At 33.0% G+C, this 19,533-nt stretch overlaps 3 protein-coding genes across 4 annotated transcripts; all 3 read right to left on the bottom strand.

The window, feature by feature from the left end:
* Window positions 1-2,218: 2,218 nt before the first annotated feature.
* On the bottom strand, window positions 2,219-6,681 carry LOC140872781 (uncharacterized). The gene is made up of 4 exons (XM_073275667.1): window positions 6,350-6,681; window positions 4,407-4,556; window positions 4,081-4,152; window positions 2,219-3,255 (listed from the first exon to the last, which is right to left on the bottom strand). Exons 1-4 carry the CDS (start codon window positions 6,560-6,562, stop codon window positions 2,587-2,589), a joined length of 1,104 nt encoding a protein of 367 aa, XP_073131768.1. The 5' UTR covers window positions 6,563-6,681; the 3' UTR covers window positions 2,219-2,586.
* Window positions 6,682-7,437: 756 nt separating this feature from the next.
* On the bottom strand, window positions 7,438-11,127 carry LOC140872754 (uncharacterized). 2 transcript variants are annotated; one of them, XM_073275637.1, is made up of 2 exons: window positions 10,850-11,127; window positions 7,438-9,832 (listed from the first exon to the last, which is right to left on the bottom strand). In XM_073275637.1, exon 2 carries the CDS (start codon window positions 9,658-9,660, stop codon window positions 7,684-7,686), a length of 1,977 nt encoding a protein of 658 aa, XP_073131738.1. In that variant the 5' UTR covers window positions 9,661-9,832; window positions 10,850-11,127; the 3' UTR covers window positions 7,438-7,683. The 2 variants fall into 2 exon arrangements, with proteins under 2 accessions (XP_073131738.1, XP_073131737.1); XM_073275636.1 differs by having other exon boundaries at window positions 7,438-9,930.
* Window positions 11,128-14,096: 2,969 nt separating this feature from the next.
* On the bottom strand, window positions 14,097-14,779 carry LOC140872805 (dirigent protein-like). The gene has a single exon (XM_073275699.1). It carries the CDS (start codon window positions 14,735-14,737, stop codon window positions 14,168-14,170), a length of 570 nt encoding a protein of 189 aa, XP_073131800.1. The 5' UTR covers window positions 14,738-14,779; the 3' UTR covers window positions 14,097-14,167.
* Window positions 14,780-19,533: the final 4,754 nt, after the last annotated feature.

Genomic DNA, 19,533 nt, shown 5'->3' on the forward strand with positions numbered 1-19,533 from the left:
TAAGAAAAAAAGAAAAAAAAATGAATATGTTTGGGATTTGGGAGAGAAATAAGAAGTGAATTAGTTAGAAGTTAAAATCTAGAACCGAGAGAATGTGAAGAAGTGAGATGAGGGTGGTTTAGATATTTTTAAAAACATATCATAATACCATTTAGTTACTCTAATACATTCAACTTTAATAAATAGTAAAGGATTAATATATTAATATTCGGGTGAATTTGCTGCGTGTTTCTACCATATAATAACTGGATTTATATTAAAATAAAGATAATACGAAAGTTTAGAAATTAATAAAAAAAAATAACACTTCAATTTAAAAAGTATCACATATTACAAATTTAACATTTTATATTATATTATAGTAAATAAATATGCATCAAATTAAAAAAAAAATTGAAAAAAAAAAACGTTTCAACCATAATAATTTGCCGTATTGTCCCAAGATATTTTACAGTTCTTTTATCTTTTTTGAATCTATTCCTTTTTTTAATTATATATATATATAAGTAGATATGAAGCTACGTATAAATAAAGAATAGACATAATATAATATATAATAATAAATATAATATAATATAAATAAATAAATGTATGATTGACATATTGTTATTTATTTAATAGTAAGGACATGGACCCATGGTTGAGGGGACGGGTGGCGCGTAGGTGTGGGATGACGTGGCAAAAATAAGGGATAAAATAAAGGGTGTGATTCACCAGATGGCCGCCTCAGAAGTATGTACGTGGTGCAAAAATCAATGGAACTCCACTGTTTCATGGACCCGGTGCACCGCGTTACACAGCCAATCAGGTTCCCCAGATTGATCTTTGAAATTACCATTGTGCCACTTGTCTTTTTTCTGCAGGTCCGGACGAAAATATCTATTTTGGGTGCACACCATGCCTCGAAATTGTACAAGACCAGCCTTCCTTTGTCTTTTGGTTTCATCATAGTCGTAGTTTAAGAAAAAACCCAAAATCCATGTTGTCATGTTAGGTTAGGAGATGTTCGAAGTGATCCCGAGCGTGGGGAAGTTTTATGTTGTTCTTGGGATAACATTTAGTTTAGGAGATGTTTGAAGTGATTCAATCCGTGGGAAAATTTTATGTTGTTTTTGGAGTTGCTATATCAAGAACGGATGATTTGATCTGCAAATCATCTGGGAGCTGTTGATACTCCCCATCTGCAAGCATAGAACTTCCCTCCAGCCGTGACCATTTGTAGAAATTGATTTGATTTTATGTGAGTCCTCCAATTATCCACATTAGCCTGACTATTATCAGCAACAAGACATGTTCAATGAATTTAATGCATAAATTCATTGAACAAAGATGTTATAATATGTCAAATTTGACTTAAAGGAGAGATTTTTTTTGGGATTAATAAAATACATAACAAGATATTGTGGTATGATTGAATATCAAATAGGAAATATTCAAAGTATATAAGGTTGCCCTGAATATAAGAATTTCATTTGAAAGGAAGACTTTGATTTGAGGATGATTTAAATGGTGAATTTGAACCGACAATCATCTTAGGTTTATTTCAATGAAATCTATCCAATGTATCTGCATCTTATTTGATACGCCACTAGTGACTGAGATAAACGCATTGCGTGTGTGAAATGATTAAACTTTAATATATATTTTAATATGATACGATGAGGTTTTTATTATAAAAATATTGTGTATGATATCTACTCAACAATAAAAAAAAATAATGTATGATTTTTTTAAAAAAACAATTTAAAATTTAACTAGTTGCAAATAATCGGAATATAATTTATGATTTTTTGTATGATATCTTTCTCGATAATGCAGTTTACATTATATAGCAAGTGAATAAAATAGAATGCAAGCCAAATATGAAAATTAAATACAAATTGATTTTTTTTTATATTAAAAAAGCCTAATTTAAAGAAAAATGAAAGAAGGATAAAATTGAAACAAAAAATGGTGTCTTTGGACAGTTTCTAGAGATGCTTCAACTATTATAAAATAGTATATTTGATACGACATTATTATAAATTCAATGTTAAAGATATTTTCTCTCAAACTTTTATAATTAGAACTTTTCAGTTTGAAAAAGACTATCGCGTAACACAAAAATGATACTTAAACATTTAATCCAACTTTTCCTAATTATACTTGAGTTGGGTAATAGAATTTAAATCCAGTCCTCAATTACGACAATATCTTTGTCCTATGAGAGACAATAAAATAATATCAATGAAAATTTATGGTATAATCTTTGTTTCTTCGTCCACAGAGAGACAATGAAATAATATAATAGAAGCAGACACTACACTGACGAATACACAGATTACAGTCTATCCGAATAATTTCACGGCTCGCCCCATCATGCAAGCCAAACTATAAATGGTGGATTATCTCGACTGCGTCCATCCAGCTTCGGGCATCTCGATCACCATCATTTGCAAACGAGCTGGTAAAATTTACAGTCGGCCATAGCCCAAGAATCACCTCCAAAACGGATCGATGATCTGTTTTCCATCTTTTCTCAACGAGGCGAAATACTACATAGAGTATGGATTAGTATACGAAACAGGAGGGAAAAAATCTGTTCTTTCATTTCATTAAATCCAGGAATACAAAGCCATTCCACAGACTGTGCAAGAGCATGGAGGGTAATAGATTTCTTGACCTCGTATAAGTTACACCCATCACAACCCCGAGAAATATTAGTGGCAACATTCTTTGTACGTTAAAATGTGCCAGCGCAAAAGCAACTGAACTGACTAAAATGGAGCACCACACCGGCATGTATTTAGTCAAAGAAGGTAGAAGAAAGCCTCGGAATACGATTTCTTCCCACAGAGGGGCACACACGACAAGTACTAGTGCATAAAGAGCCATTGCAATTGGATCACGTGCCATTATAGACTGCTCAACACTAGAGAGTGTGAGGGGAGTGGAAGGCATAACTGGCAATAGATCAAGGTTGAACTGAGAGAGACGGTTCACTAATGGAAACATGGAGCACCCAAGCAAAACATCAAATAGCCACTTTCCTTTATGGGTAAATCTAAACCAATCCGATGAGAGGGGACGGAATCGAGACAAAGAGCGGTAGAGTATTAGAATTCCAGCTAGGCCTTCGGTTACGTCTGTTAAAAGGCTGAACAAAGCTTGCCCTCTGAAGGTCAGTGTTTCTTTGCTGAAGCCGGCAATATGTGCAGCAAATGGGATCATCCACGAACCAATGAACCAGAATGACATAATCCAAAGGAGTGTAACCTGCATCACCAGAAAGTTTCACTACATTGTTCTAATTCTGAACAAAACACTATTCTAAAAACATGTTATATTATGAATCCTCAACCACTACTATTGAGTTGGCGTAAATTTATATTCTATAACCAAATGCTGAAGAAACCTTGTTGATTGAGGGACAGAACTTATCATACAAGAATCCAATAGCATCTCCGTAAAGCCATTAAGCCTTAGCAATTATACTACAAGTTACCTACTAACGTTGAAGAGAGCCTCTATAAATAACTGATCACTCCAATTTTTGTATAGAAGTAAAATTTTACAGGGCAAAGTTCTTGGCAGGGGCTAACAAATTTTGTAAGACAGTGCCCTATGATTAATTGATTATTACTTATTAGGTTCTGTAGACAAACAGTCATGCTTTGAATCATGGTGACGGCCTTCATGAAAGTTCAAAGTATCAATTTTTAGCTGTCTCAATGCATACTCTTGCAATGAATGGAAAAGAATAAAGATTCAGATATCACGAATGATAAAAATTTCTACTCAAATAGAATTTTTTTTTACAAGTTTACCACCGAAGATCATATTAATTGTATGTCATCCTTTCAGTTAGCCAACTAATTCTCGCAAATAACAACTAAAGACACAATACGACCAATTATAACCCAAACACAAGTATCACAACACATAAACCTGATATTCTTTTTACGTTGAAAACTTGATATATATTGTAGCTGGGCCCCGGGCACGGGCAAAGCAAAGGCAACTGCTACTTCTTAAAGACGAGATCATCACAAGCTTTTCAGGAGAAATTGTTACATATTAGAGGAAAAGGAACACCCTTACTTGAAGGATGGTCTCTGCAGTCCACGGTACAGTCCACCGTTTTCCTATCACTTTTAACAGCGCATCTACAGCCTGTAAAAAATGATGAATCCGTGGTCACACCCTTCTTGTGATTTTCATTTTCCTTTATATACTCAAATAGCTAATCTGTTCGCTCCAAAACAAAGATAAATGGTAATTCATATTTGCCACGTCCAGAGTACATTAGGATTTTGGTCATTATCTACTATTATTATTCGAGTTCTTATGGCCCATGGCAAATCAGTACCAACAGCAACCCGATAAAAAATTTCAAGAAACACCAGGTAAAGGAAAGGTATTCCTACCTCTCTAAACTTTGGCACCCAATTTCTTTTTTCAATATTTGGTTTGCTAATTTCTGACTTCTCCGACTCCTGTAGGATTTTCTCACCAGAATCAGAGTTTGGGGAGCCAGATAAAAATTCTTCATGCCGAAAGCACAGGATTTTCCACTTCTGTGTACAAAATAACAAATTAGAACACTGTATAAAAGGCCAGTGATATTTGTACATACACTTCATACTTTTGCATTCATTTCATTGCATTGCATTGCATTGTAGCATTGTAGCATACATATGATACTCGTGTGAAACGAAAAATATAAAAATTCATGACCAGCAGGAGGCAAATAAAGAAAGCTTGCAAGTTCAAAATAATTAATAAGCTCCAATACAGATGCTAACCCTTTTGTCAATCTGGAAGATAAATAGTTTTTCCCTTCCCCACAACTTATCCTATCTTTTTCTCAAGTTTAGTAGGGAAGAGATCAAGAGAATGTTCAAATATGTAGTAATCTTCTGATCCTAAGGGACAGGTGTCTTGGCCTCTTGGGTTTCTGCTGTTGTTTAAGTTTTATTTAGAAACCTCAAACTAAGAACTAGCCTTACCTTTATAACATGTTTTTCCTCACCATAAGTCCTATTCAGTGTTCCATGTCTTATAAGACTCTATACTATCATGTATTTGCTATCTTGTGCCAGCATTAGAATCAACAGCATAATTCACAATTGAGAACCAGAATGTGTACATTACATAAAACCAGCCTCTTCTCCGATGGTTTTCTTCTCTTAGTCCCTCAACTTATCACAGATTTTGTGCAGGTTCAATCAAATTTACTCTTGTTTCCTTCACAACCAATTAAGAGAACCATAATGAAACCTAATCAAGCCCAAACAATGTCCGATAGACAGATTAACATCAATTACTACAGTAGCCAAGGAACATAAATTTCTGTTGCCCTCAAAAACATTTTTGAATAGTCAAATATTTCCAACAAAAAACACAAAATTAAAACTTGGAAGAGAATAAATGGTTCCTCTGAATAACAAACTGGAAATACAAAGAATAAATATTACACATTAATTTCTTCCCATATTTTCCAAAAATCAAGGCTTAAAACAACCAATTAACACAATACATTCTAGTTTATTGTATGCTGGAGAGTATGGATCGGTGTGAGCTGATAAGGATTTACAAATACAATATCCTGATTTAGAAACACGTTGAAGATTGTCAATGCCCAAAATAATGGGAAAGACGTGCTCACAAACATGTAGCTATACGAGGGAAGTAGATATGCCAAGAAACACCATTGCATAATGAATAAAATTCATTTGAGTGTAATAATATCTTTGAAGGATATATCATCAGCACATAAACCGAACAGGAAATATTACCTGTTAGCTGATACATGTCTGCAAGCTAATGCACAATATAATTCACTTGAATAACGGTAAAGAAAATCTTAGTGTTCATATACACCCGATATCTGCAGATTGATTTGAATGAGCAAAAGTAATATTTAACTACTATGCGATTTGTACTTAAAAAAATTAGACAATTACATTTGATCAATCACCGGATTTCAACTAATATTTATCCAAATTCTACACAAAGAAAAATATAGCAAGCTAAACCCAGTTCATAAGTGCATTCTTGCTCCAAAGACCACAAACACATTCGTACACTAGAAATTTTGAAAACTTAACAAATTTCAATGCAAACATAAAGTTATGAGCTATCCATTATTATTATTATTAATAATAATAATAATAATAATAATAATAATAATAATAAACCAGTAAATAAAAAATAAAAAAACATAAATAAATGAGTAGTTGGCTAGAAAAATCTCAGCTCCTATCCGAATTTAACACTTCAATTTCACACATCTGAAATCAATCACACGCAGATAAAATCCTTGGGCAAACACAGCAAAGAAAAGGCCACATCTTCTGAAATAATTCACCTTGGTTGGGAACCTGCGATGAGCTTCAGACACAGGACAGCTCAAAGAATGAGGAAAAACAGATTTGGGGGCGAATTTCAAAGCTCGAAATCTATGGCTTGAGGTTGAAAGTATGGGGCTTTGCGGCAGAGATTGGTAGCTCAGCATCAGATTACAGACGGGCTGGCGATTAATATCCCTAAATTTCGGAGCATATGGGTTGGTGGAGATCATAGATTTTGTGCATTTTACACATGAGAGAACCCTAGAGTGATTCAAGTTTGTTACGGGCTGTGTGTGTGTGTCGGCACCTTCCACTTGACATTTTCTTTTGGGAGTCCAAAGAAACAATCTGTCGGATTCTATTCGATCAGTGGTTAGAAGAGAGGAGAGAGTTCCATTTTTCTATTTTTTTTTTTTTAAACAAAAAATCTAATGTTGCCAACAAAAAAAAAAAAATTTGAAACAAAAACTTAACCTCCATATATTATGATTACTTTTGAAAAAACACATTAAAATAAGCAATCATATGCTATCAGAAGTTTGAAATTTTATTTCTTGATTCTGCTAGATTTGAATATTTACGTTGACACCCCACGGTTTTAGTGTGCAACATATTTTCCTGAATAATTTAAATAAAAGAATTAAAATAATCATTTTCTGAATCTGTTTGTCAACATATTAATCTCAAATAATATTATAAATAAGATAATTTACGTTTATTAAACAAAAACTTCTAACTATAATTTTAAGTTTTTTTCTTTTAAAATATTCAAATATTTACCAATTTTAATGTTCAAACACCTATCATTTCTTCGATATAAAATTGGCGTTGTCTCAGCCTTCTAAAATTACAAATCAATCCTCGTTGTGGTTCAACACATTTACCATGTTTTTTTTAAAAATGTATTAATTAATTCATTATTTTTTGTCTAATACCGTGTTCTTTTTAAATTTTTTATTTTCGAACACATTGATGTATGTATCCACCTCATCTCCACATTGAATATCCGTATTTGTAAAATATCAAACACAACAGAGGGTCATTTTAGGAGTATTGATTCAAGCCTCACATAAAAAAGAAAAACGTGAGGAGAATGATACAAACTTGCAAGGCAATAAATTTATATTTACAATTAAAATCAAAATCAAAATATTTACATGACTAGACATACGTAGCGTAGCCACACTTAAAAGGATCCCGTGCCCTAGTTTATATCGAGGTCCTAACAATATCAAACCAAGGAGAGGTGAACTATTCATTCAAACCACTTGCAATGAAATAGTCAAGAATACAACCTAGCTAATACCCACTTATTCACAGACGAATTAGAAAACTATAGGCAAGGACCATCTTATATCCAATTCTGACGAGTCGCGAAAGATTTTTTGGGCTCTGATGGACCAGCCATGTCTCTGCTACTAGTGACGTTGAAACCAGGGCTGCCGGCTAGTACTGCCATGAGATTTCCTCCATGGACCCTTCCTTCTGGCACTTTACTTGGTGATGAATTGCCTCCATCTGGCGGATACATTTGCTGGAGATGTATATGTCTCCAACTGCCAGGGGGAGACACGATGCTGTTCTCCATCTTCGTGAGATCAAAGCTCATGTCTTCAACGGAAAACATGTGTTTCATCTTACCAGGTTTGGTGGTTCCTGTAGTCGCACCACCATGAACTCTTTTATCTTGAACCAAAGCAAAATGAGACGTGCACAGACCAGATTTTCCCCGAGCAAATGAGCTGCAAGGACCATCACCGTTGCCAAATTCGGAACCGGGGTGTCCCCAAGAGCACCTCTTCCCTCCACCATGGGCCTTGCAGAAGTCGGTGCTGCCCTGAGCACTTTTTCCACAGCCTTCAAATACGCATCTCTTGCCTCCACCATGACGTACACAGAAATCAGTACGTCCCCTGGCGCTCTTTGTACACTCTGGGACAGCACACCTCTTGCCACCACCATGTGCTACACAAAAAAGGGTCCCACCATGCACACTCTTTGGGCAGACCCCACCTCCTTCGAATGAGCATCGCTTCCCTCCCCCATGGCCCTTGCAGAATGAGGTGCTTCCTTCGGCACCCTTGTAACAACCAGGAAAAGTGCAGCGCTTTCCCCCACCGTGAGCTTTGCAAAACATGGTGCTTCCTTGGGCTCCTTTTCCACAGTTGGTATACTGGCATCGTCGACCACCTCCATGAGAGATGCAAAGACCTGAAAGGCCTTCTGCACTCTTTGTGCAATTCTCTCTCTGGCATCTCTTGCCACCACCATGCCGAATGCACAATCCAGATTTACCTCTGGCAGCCCGTGTGCAATCCTCATGATTGCAGCGCCGGCCACCACCATGGGCGATACAAAAATCAGTTCGTCCCTCAGCACTCTTTGTACATCCTAAAAATTCACATCGTCGACCACCGCCATGAGCCTTGCAGAATGCTGTTCGACCTTCAGCTCCTTTGCTGCAGCCAGGACGCTGACACCTACGACCGCCACCATGAGCAATACAAAGGCCAGAAGCCCCTCTCGCGCCCTTCAGACACCCCTGAAACTGGCACTGTTTATTATTATAATTACGTTGCTGTTGTGAGTGTGTTGTCCCGGAAGAACAGGTGACTGAGCTTATTGGTGCTGTTAAACTTGATGAGAGATCACAAGAAATTTTTGTCGATTTGATTTTCCCCATAGGCTGATTGAAAAGGTAAGTGTTTTCCATGTTCTGTGGACAAAAAGAACTTCCTGGTGATCCTGCTTCGTCTGCCCTCAAAGCTCCATCAGCAGGAACCATATTTGTTCCATTTTTCTGGGCACGGGAGTTTTGATGAACAGTTGTAATATCAGATACAGAATGCCCACTGGAAAGGCTCAACTGCAGATCAACCTTAGGCCACATATCCATCGATTTGTAATTAGAGTTGGCTGATTTTGAAAGGTCTGGTGATTTTTCCCCGCCAAGATAAAGAGTGAAGTCCAGTTCTAGATCCATAGAGCACCCTTCTTCAGTTTCTTTGGCTGATGACATTGTGGTACATACAGTTGCAGTACTCCCTTTACTGTCCGAAGAGCTTGATGAATGGCCGAGATGGAGACCCAGTGAAGATTCAAGTTTATGATCCATGGGTCCATCTATTGAGCTCCATTTCCGTTTGACTCCCTTCGGGAGAAACGAAAATGAACTTGCAAATCCAGGTGCATCAAGTCTCAAGGTTGTGTCTGCACAAGACATAAATTCAGTTCCAGCTCCTCCAATCTGGATGGAATTGCACAGGTTTGTGAAAGCATTTGCAGCCGGGTTAGCAGCAAAACCCAGATTATGGAATCTAGGATCCATGATCAAATAGCTACCAAGCAAAACTCTTATCTGAACCGCAACTCAAATTCTAATGAAGAGTCTCCTGGCTTCCGGGTTTTATAAATTATCAACAAAAGTAGGGTAAAATGCCTCAGAAGGAGTTCACTACACCCCCACTCACAAATCCTGAAGTATCACTACGGTCCATCGGCTGTAAAAGGTAACAAGAAGCTATTGCAATTAGCAGCAGTAACTCATGATAATTTTCACTAGCTCAAATCTTTCAAAACAATCTGGTAGATTTGCATCCTGTCACAAAATCACATTATCAATGAGACATGGCTGAAATCAGAAGTATACTAATGTGCATTAAGATCTAGCATAGATATGTTGATTATATACCCTAAATTAGTTTTAAACAATTGCATGTGCCTTTCTAAGCGCAATTTCCCACATCTCCAATGTGAAAAGGTAATGCAGTCTTTCTCAAGTGAAATTATGTTTTCACTTCCAAAATTTATTCTGGCACACAACCGAAAATGAAAGGCAACAAATTTCAAGATATTCTCATGCAATGGAAAAAAAATGCAGTCAAAAATAGTTTTAACATACAGAATATCAAAAGCATAACCTAACTCAAACAAATTCTTGAATAGCCAACTCATTCAGCTAGATAATATTTCCATCCCTAAAATTCAGCACTAAGATTCTAAGAAGCAAGGTAAGCAAATCAGTTGGCTCTGACATACATGATATGTAACTTTTATCCCTATATACATGATATTACGAAACATCATAAGCTGCCCAACAGGACCTCAGATTCAGCTAACCAATGGAATTCAACTATCTACCAGCCAACACACACCTCTTTCTCAAATCCCTCAAAACAGGTCGTTATAATTAGATATACGATTTCAAAGCGAAACTCGGAACTTAATCATAGGAAATCTTATTTGTGCAATTTTGGTACGTACACGACAAATTCAAAACTACAAGTACGTTTGCTTCTTATAATCAGATCAATAATATAAATGATTGATACGTTTAAGCAGAAATTATTGACAACAGATTAATAATAGTAAATAATAATAATAATAATAATAATCGAAGCTAAGAAATCAAAATATAAAGCAATACCAAAATTTTTTTTAAAAAATCCAATCAAATACAGAACTTGAAAAACAGTGAATTGCGATAAAAATTCTATTTCGAATCGGAAAAATCTTACCTCTTGGATTGGATCAGTGATTCATCTTTTGGATGATTTGGGAAAGATAGAGCGAAGACTTATGCCGATATTCCAGAGAGATAAAACTAGGGTTTGGGTCTGACGCCGCGCAAAAGGGATGAAAAATCAACACTACTTTACTTTTTTTACACAGAAAATTAACATCATCTATATGAAATATGAATAAGGATATCGGAATATGCCTCTAATTTATTTATTTATCAATATACATATTTTTGGTTGATTAAAATTCTAGAATATGTGTCTGGTCTGGAGATTGGGGACCCAGGTTCCTCTTCCAAATTCATATCTGGGATTGAACCTTCCCGTGTTTTTTGTACACAAACATCCATCCCCACTCAACCACACCTATTTCATTTCTGATTTCTCCTAATTAATTTACCCCTGTAAATATCTCCGATATATATATACATATATATATATATATTGTCAGCAATAATTATTAAATTTTTTATTTATTATTTTAAGAAAAGTAAATTTAATATTTAAAATTAATTTAATTAGCATAATAGATATCAGCTAGTGAAGAAAGGAAAAAACAGCTAGATCGACTTTTGTTTTTCCATAACTAATGATATTGCATGTTGACCACATGATCGGTTTTTTTTTTTAAAGATTAATTTGTTTCGAGATTAAGAATTTGAGAGATAATTTTTATAAGATTTTTTGTATTAATTAAAATAATTATTAAAGCTTTTTGACATCAATTTTAGGAATACTAATAAAAAAAACATATGTATATATGATATAATAATGTGTTTTTATGTACTAAAAACAATAGCTTTTTTGTGAGATTATTTCGAATCTATATATGAGATGTGTTGAATCGATTTATATTTATAATAAAAAATAATATTTGTTATAAAAAAGTATAATTTCACATGGGTCGCATAGATTTAACTTCCACTATTGTCTACTCGAAATCTTCAGCCCAACTAATAATAATAATAATAATATTTTTAAAGTTTAAAATTCTAGATCTATTAATTCATTTTCCGTCCAACTATTTGGCGACTAAAGTTTTCTTCCAACTAATTTTAATGTCAAATTTGCAAACCAGATTTGAATTTTAGGAGATGCACTATGGCACTAATATCCTTCAATTGTCCGATATAATTATCTTTTTAATTCTTATAACTCTATACAAGTTTGCCATTTTATGTGGTTTTCAATTTTTCCTTTTCTATGGAATTTGTGAGTTATATATATATATATATCAAGATTAAATGTATTGATTTAAAAAATATTATTTTGTAATCATTTTGTGATTAGAAGAGGGTTAAAAATTAGCTAGGATCAATTGTTAAATTTATGATTTGAATATTAGTTTTACGAGTTGAATTTTGTGAAACGGGTCAAACTCACTCATATTTACAATAAAGAGTTATGTTTTTTACATAAAAAATAAGACAAAAACTCCTATGAGACGGTCTCAAGAGTCATTTTTTTGAAACGAGTCTCTTATATTGGTTATCAATTAAAAAGTATTACATTTTATGTCCAAAATATTACTTATTATTATAAATATGGGTAGGGTTTACCTGTTTCACGGATGAGACCATCTCACAGAAGTATTACTCAAAAAAATAATACATTATCATGGATGACCCGGCCAATCAGAAGATCCGTTTCACAAAATTTACCCATGAGACCATCCCACAAAAGTTTTTGTGTAGTTTTACTATCATGAATATTTAGAACTTTCAAGAATAAATTTATATATTTAGTTCGCATAGTATATGCATGCAATTCACAGATGTTTTCAAATATATTATTTACGACTTAAATAATATATTTTATTATAGAGTTATTTGTACCAAATATCCCTGTGAAGTATTAAAAATACATACTTTTTTCATATGAAATTTTAATAGGCATCTTCAACCCTAACTTTTTATAAAATTAGCATACGTGCCCTTTCATATGAGTGATTTGCACACGCGCCTCATTCGACTGGGCAAACATTTTGATTTTTTTTGCACCAAATACCTCTTTGAAATATTAAAAATACATATTTTATCCCTTAAGAAATAATTTTTATATCTGTTCAACTCATAATACACAATTTTAGTAAGATACAATTATAAAATATTCATCAAACATTTATCATTTTTAAATGTATTATTCTTAATTAATTTGTTTCTAAAAAAATCATTACTTTATCTTGTTATCATTATTTTATTAAACTTACTTCGTGTTTTCAATTTTTTCATTAAATATGCATTCATAAATAAGGATTTAAATACCTAAAAGTACCTTAAACCAAAAAGATAAGTTCATGCATGTTACTTTTTTGATTTAGGACTATATAGTATTGAACCAAAATCTAAATTTTTCAAAAAGATACATTGCAAAATTTGCATTAAATTATAATAAAAAAAATAAAGTCGATATATAATGATAAAATTTACTATTAAAATTTTTTTATTTTGCTCAGTTTTATCCATCTAACTTCTTCTTATAACTGATTTGATAAATTTATTTTTTACTCTTGAAATCACAATCAGTTTTCTAAAGTTGCTGGGATTAGTGAGCTTGCCTATAAAAAAAGATTTAATCAAATAAAAATCAATTATATCCTTTGACATGTCACGTATAGATTTAATCTTAAATTTAGCATTATTAATATTCGTTATAACTGTTGAGATAATGCTTTCACCAATGAAAATCATAAAAAACATCAACTCGTAATATGTCGGGAGATGATATATGGTTAAAATGATTGTTTGATATCATATATTGAGCGAAGTGTGTTTGAGACAGTTGCAGTTTCAAATTATGAAATCTCGATATATGTTAGTAAAAATATATGATAACATAAAAGCATTTTTAAATTTATTGAATTTGCCCCTCCTAATTGAAAATCTTGGGTATGCCACTGGTTACATATATCTATCATATATCTATATATATATATATATATATATATATATGATAGATATATGTATGTATGTATGTATGTATATATATATATATGTAGAACATCAAATATTATTTGATTTTGTGAATGAGAGTTAGGTGTCTAGAAAGTTTTTCCACAATATGTATTAATAATCTAACTCCACTGCAGTCTGAAGATTCATTTTGATTAGATAACTAGGATTAATATTTTGAAATTTCATGTTGATCAATATTTAGTTTCAATCACATTCTCTATGTTTGGGGGTTAAAATTATTGAATATCAATCAAAATTTCATAACATATAACAAAAAAACACATCAAATGATCATATAAACACACATATATATTAATGTAATATATGTGTACATGCAGTACTTTTTTTCTGATAATCTTTTTTACCAACATTCATAGAGATTAATATCAACACGAAGCCTAAAATACACTTCTCCTTCAAACGCATCGGTACTCAGCGTCGCCACCCCTCTCGTCATGAAGAAATCACCGGTCCCTCCGATGACCGAAATGTCCCTTGTCTTGTTCATCAACGGATCGGCACCGGCGAAATTTATGGTACCCTTGTGTTCAGTCGAGTTGAAAACGAAAGAAAACCCTAGCCATGAAGTGAATATATCTTTCTTGTCGTACAAGTAGAATCCCTGAGCCCGACCCACCGGAGGGGAACGGAGATTATTATCTAACGTGATCGGATCATCGAAAACGACCACGTTTCCAAAGTGATTCTGGCCCGATAAGATGGTGGTGTTCCCCCAAGCTGGGGTTCCTACGATGGCTGCCGTTGCATTCTTGGAGTTTTGCCCGTTGTAGATTATGTCGTGGAAGAAGAAAACCAGTTTCTTGCATGGTTGGCGGCGGTGCCGCCGGCTGTTTGTGGCTGAGCAGCCGAGGAGTAGGATGAAAATGGCCTTGAGAATGATCAGGTTTAGTCTAGGCGCAGTCTCAGCCATGGAGGGGGTTTAATTTAATTTTGGGGTGCAGAGGAATATAGTAACAAGATATATATAAATGTTGATAATTGGCTTCAAGTATAGGATGATTATATATATATATAGTATGTCTCAAGGTTTTTTTTTTATTATTTATATTATTTATATCATTTATTAAAATGTGTTACAATCTAGAGTCGTGATGCGCCTTGACTTTCAAGGCAACTTAGGTCGACTTAAGTGCTTGAAAAGGTTAAATGTCATGATTAATGTTTTATAACGTACGGAAAAATTCTTCCTATCAATAATCTTCTAATCCGGAACTTCACCACATTATTAAAGTAATACTTTAATATTGAATTTAAAGGTCGATATTTATTTTTATAAGAAAAAATCCTAAAAAACGTGTAGATTTCACGTGTATCGATAATTATCTAGGAAAAAACTAAAATTCTGTTTCTTTATGTTTGTCACTTTGCAATTTCGGTCATCTTTGTTTTCATATTTCAGTTTTCGTCTTACATGTTTTGAATTTTGGTAATTTCAGTCTTTTTTATTCGAAAATGCTTACGTGACACTATACACGTCAGCTCCACATCAGCACTGCATATTGCCACATCAGCGTCACATCAGAAAAAAGACTAAAATTGCCAAAAAAAAAATAAAGATAGAGGACTAAAACTGAAATCTGAGAATATAGAGTACCAAAATCGCAAAGTGACAAACATACATGACTAAATTAAAAAAACATTTTTCCCTAATTATCCATCACAAATTAAGTTCAATATTAAAGCAAAGTCCAAAAGTAGGATATTATTTTGCCTTGTAATTTAAGAATAATTGCTTCCCTATCATTCATTGCAATACATATTTGTTGCATATAATCGATTAGGTACCCAAATCCATTAAGTGTACTTAACCTGCAGCTTTTGAAAGTGGTTGCTTAAAATTAGTTCAAGTTTGCTAACTTGCTATTAAGTATAATATAAAATTAGTCACAACAATACACGATGTGTGCGTGTACATAAAAATGTGTTTTTTTTAAAAAATAAAATATTTATAAATTGGTCTTAACTCACTCTATCATTTTACGACGTTTTTTCTTGATAGAAAAAGATAAAAGAATATTTTTTTGTAAAAACAATTGAAATTTGATCATACCAACAAATCATCAGCTACTATTACTTTCTGACATTGAGTAAAGGTAAAGAGATTTAGAAATCACAAAAACTCTTGTACGTGAAACGGTCTCACGAGTCAATTTCGTGAGAATTGATCTTTTAATTTGGTTACTCGTGAAAAATTATTATTTTTTATGTTAAAAATATTATTTTTTATTATAAATATGAGTAATTAACCCATATCATGGATAAAAATTCGTGAGACTATTTTGTGAATCGAATTAAATTTTTTTAATGAAACGAAAGATGTAATTTCTCCAAATAGCTCTCATGGAATTGATCTCACAGCCACCACTAATTATCCGAATGCGATATATTAACTCGTGGTGGAGTGACAAGCTACGTTTTATCCGAAAGTTAGACATTTGAAGTGTGCTGATATTATTATATTGCCTCAAGTCCAATTTGCTATAACTTTAGCGGTTCGACCAAATCAAGTAAACTGATTGGATGTGAAAGACGTTCAAAATTTTATGGAATGTTTTTTTTAGTACAAATTAAATTGAATTTCGAAATTACATCATATTACAATACTAAAGAATAAAATTTGCACGCAAACTTGAGCATTGACTCGAGATGTGCTTGTCTCGAGCAAAAAAAATACATAAATCTACCTAAATAAATTGAAAAATCTATCCGCAATCAGCGAAAATCAAATCTGAGATCTCGTGGTCTCAGGGCCTCAGTCTTAACCATTAAACCAGCAAAATTTTATGGAATGTTAATTATTAACATTAAGGGATTTAGTTATTTTTATTCATTTTAAAAAAAATTGAATAATATATATCCTTTGATTGACTCGAGGTTTAACAATTATTATAAGTAATTAGGCAAGCTTTTATTTCACAACCTACTTTATTGATCGCACATAATTTGGAAATTTAAGTTATACAATAGATATCAATTATGTTTTTCATTATATATATATATATATATATATTATTTTAGAAAATATATTTTTTTTCCACAAACTTATATGATTTTGGGTTTTGATTCACTAAGTTTTTAAAGTTTGATTTTGAGTTTTGATTCATTAAGTTTAATGCTGAAGCGACAAAAAAAAATTGATGACTTGTCAGATGTATGCCTGGACTGGAATAGTTGAAAGTTAAAAGTTAATGTATAAAAACTCAAAATTAAGTTAATTTGGAAAAAAAATCATTTTTTTAACAAGAATTCGTATAAGTGTGTTATATTATTTTTTTGAATATATTTCAGCAGATCATGGAAGAATGATTGGTTAATTATGCCTACTCATGATGTCAAATCTTCCCCAACCATCTTTCGATGGACGAAGTTATCCACTTGCAAGCTAATTTAAGATCGGGTAACCTAATTCCCCCCGCTGGCCATTCTTAATTGGGATTTATGGGAACTGGGAAGTGACAATAAAAAAATAAAAAAGGAACAGGATTAATTAACAAATTCGAAACATAATAAAAGTAAGTAATATATCGAAAAAATGTCCAAATATTTTTACATATTTAAACGAACGACAGTCCCCGCTTACTCCGGCACCTAATTATATTATCATGAAAACCCAAATCTATTTTTTTTTCCTTTCTAAAATTGCAATATATATAGCTGGCCTATATATTATATATTTATCATGTCAAATGTTTCTATACAGTGTAAAAAGCCAATCATTTAGACGTATTACTTAATAAAATTAACGATCACTACAGAGGTTTATTTAATTGATTTGAATTTTGATATAATATTTTTTTTGTTTACTAACTTGTCTATTTTTTTGTTTTAGTCTATTAATTTTTTAAAGTTTGGTTTTGATACACTAACTTTCATTTTCGGTTATTTTGGTCCAATGACTGAAGTGACAGCTTCACATGTCAGCATTTTTCGGTGTCATGTCATCATTTTCTGATGTCACGTCAGCAATTTCCGATGTCACGTCGCCAGTTGGACGAAAATAACCGAAAACTAAAAGTAGTGTATCAAAACCAAACTTTGAAAAGTTAATGGACCAAAACAAAAAAAATAAACAAGGTAATGGACCAAAAAACTATTTTTCCTTTACGACGGAATTGAATTATTCAAAAGATAAAATTACCAAAATGATTCAAGAGAGCGAATCTCTTCAACATGTTATATATATGAAATGGCTTAAATTCATCAGAAAAATGCTTATATATGCTAAGTGGATCAAGCTATTTGCTAGAATTGAACCCTTGAATAGAGCTGGCATAGCGTACCGAAATACCGAAATTTTGGCATACCGTACCGAATTTTTTTTGATATATAGACATTTTTTCGGTATATCGAATTTTTTTTCGGTATCTATACGATATCAATATGGATTTTTTTCGTACCAAAGTTTCGAAATTTTACTATCGGTATCGGTATGAATTTTTTTCATACCAATATTTGTAGTAAGGTATATCGAAAAACCACCCCTACCCCTGAAGTTGAAAGAAAAGAAATAGACGTGTTCAAAGTTTTTAGGACAAAAAATACGACTAATTAATTAGTGTAGATTTGAAATAAACAAGTTGTTTCAGTACGTACCCCTTTTATTAATATGGGTAAACTGAAATAATTAGTCAGTTTCAGTTCAATATAAATGTAAATATATGAGATTTCAGTCTAGTACAGTTTTATAAATCGCGACTGTGAAATAATAATCTTTCACGAAATGAAGCTTTTGTGACGCTGCTTTGAAAGCTAGCTATATATATATATATGTTCTCGTTAGAATCTAGGCCAACCAATTTTTCGAGCATAATCTGAACATCACTATGTTTGAACTCAGGTTGCGTTTGGGTTGAAGTATTTCAAATCCATGGATTTCGATTATAATTTTAGTATTAACTATGAAACATAGAGAAATCTCAAATTCATAGCTTAATTATTTACACATTACTTAGATGGAGTAAAAAAGATTCTAAATCATCATTTTATTGAATGAACTTGAAATCCATCATAACTACCATGAATTACCATATAAACATAAAATAAGTGGATTTGATGTTTGTGGTGCTACTTCTCTAAATAATAAAAATGCATTTGAAATCCATTGATTTGAAATACTTCCATTCAAACGGAGCCTCAGTTTCTATTATTTATTGTGGACTTGATCAGAACCCGGGCTGGGGCGACGACTTATGGCGATATAAAATAGTCACATGAGATCCCTGACAAAGGAGTTGAGTTTATTGTTATACTTTCTTAATTAGAGATATAATGAGATGAATTTGTAGTCATTATGCAGTCATTTGTAGAACAAGTGAAAAACGGACACGTTGAAATGGTTTGAGTTACTTATTTTTCTGGTACCTAATTTGTTATGTTTTGTTCATTTCATGCACGCCAATCTAGCTAAGTTTGATTCTTCGGCGAAAAAAAGGTAAGGCTCATACTTAAAATTCAGTCGAAACATTAACAAAAGTCCAAACTCCCTGAATCTGAACGTACAAGTGGAACTACTAGATAAACAAATTGACTCCTTAAAGCTTGAAGGATATATCCTTTGGTCATGGGGTAGTGAAAATGACTGGCCAGCATCCCCGTCCCAAATCGCGCTCTCCGGTTAAGTTCGGTCACGTTGATTGCCTTGGCAGACGTTGCATCTCTTGCAGGCTCGTTTTGTTTGATGGAGGTCGTCCTGGATATAAGTTCCCA

The sequence above is a fragment of the Henckelia pumila genome, unplaced genomic scaffold, assembly GCF_033568475.1.
Source record: "Henckelia pumila isolate YLH828 unplaced genomic scaffold, ASM3356847v2 CTG_477:::fragment_1, whole genome shotgun sequence".
In the NCBI taxonomy this organism is placed as follows: domain Eukaryota; kingdom Viridiplantae; phylum Streptophyta; class Magnoliopsida; order Lamiales; family Gesneriaceae; genus Henckelia; species Henckelia pumila.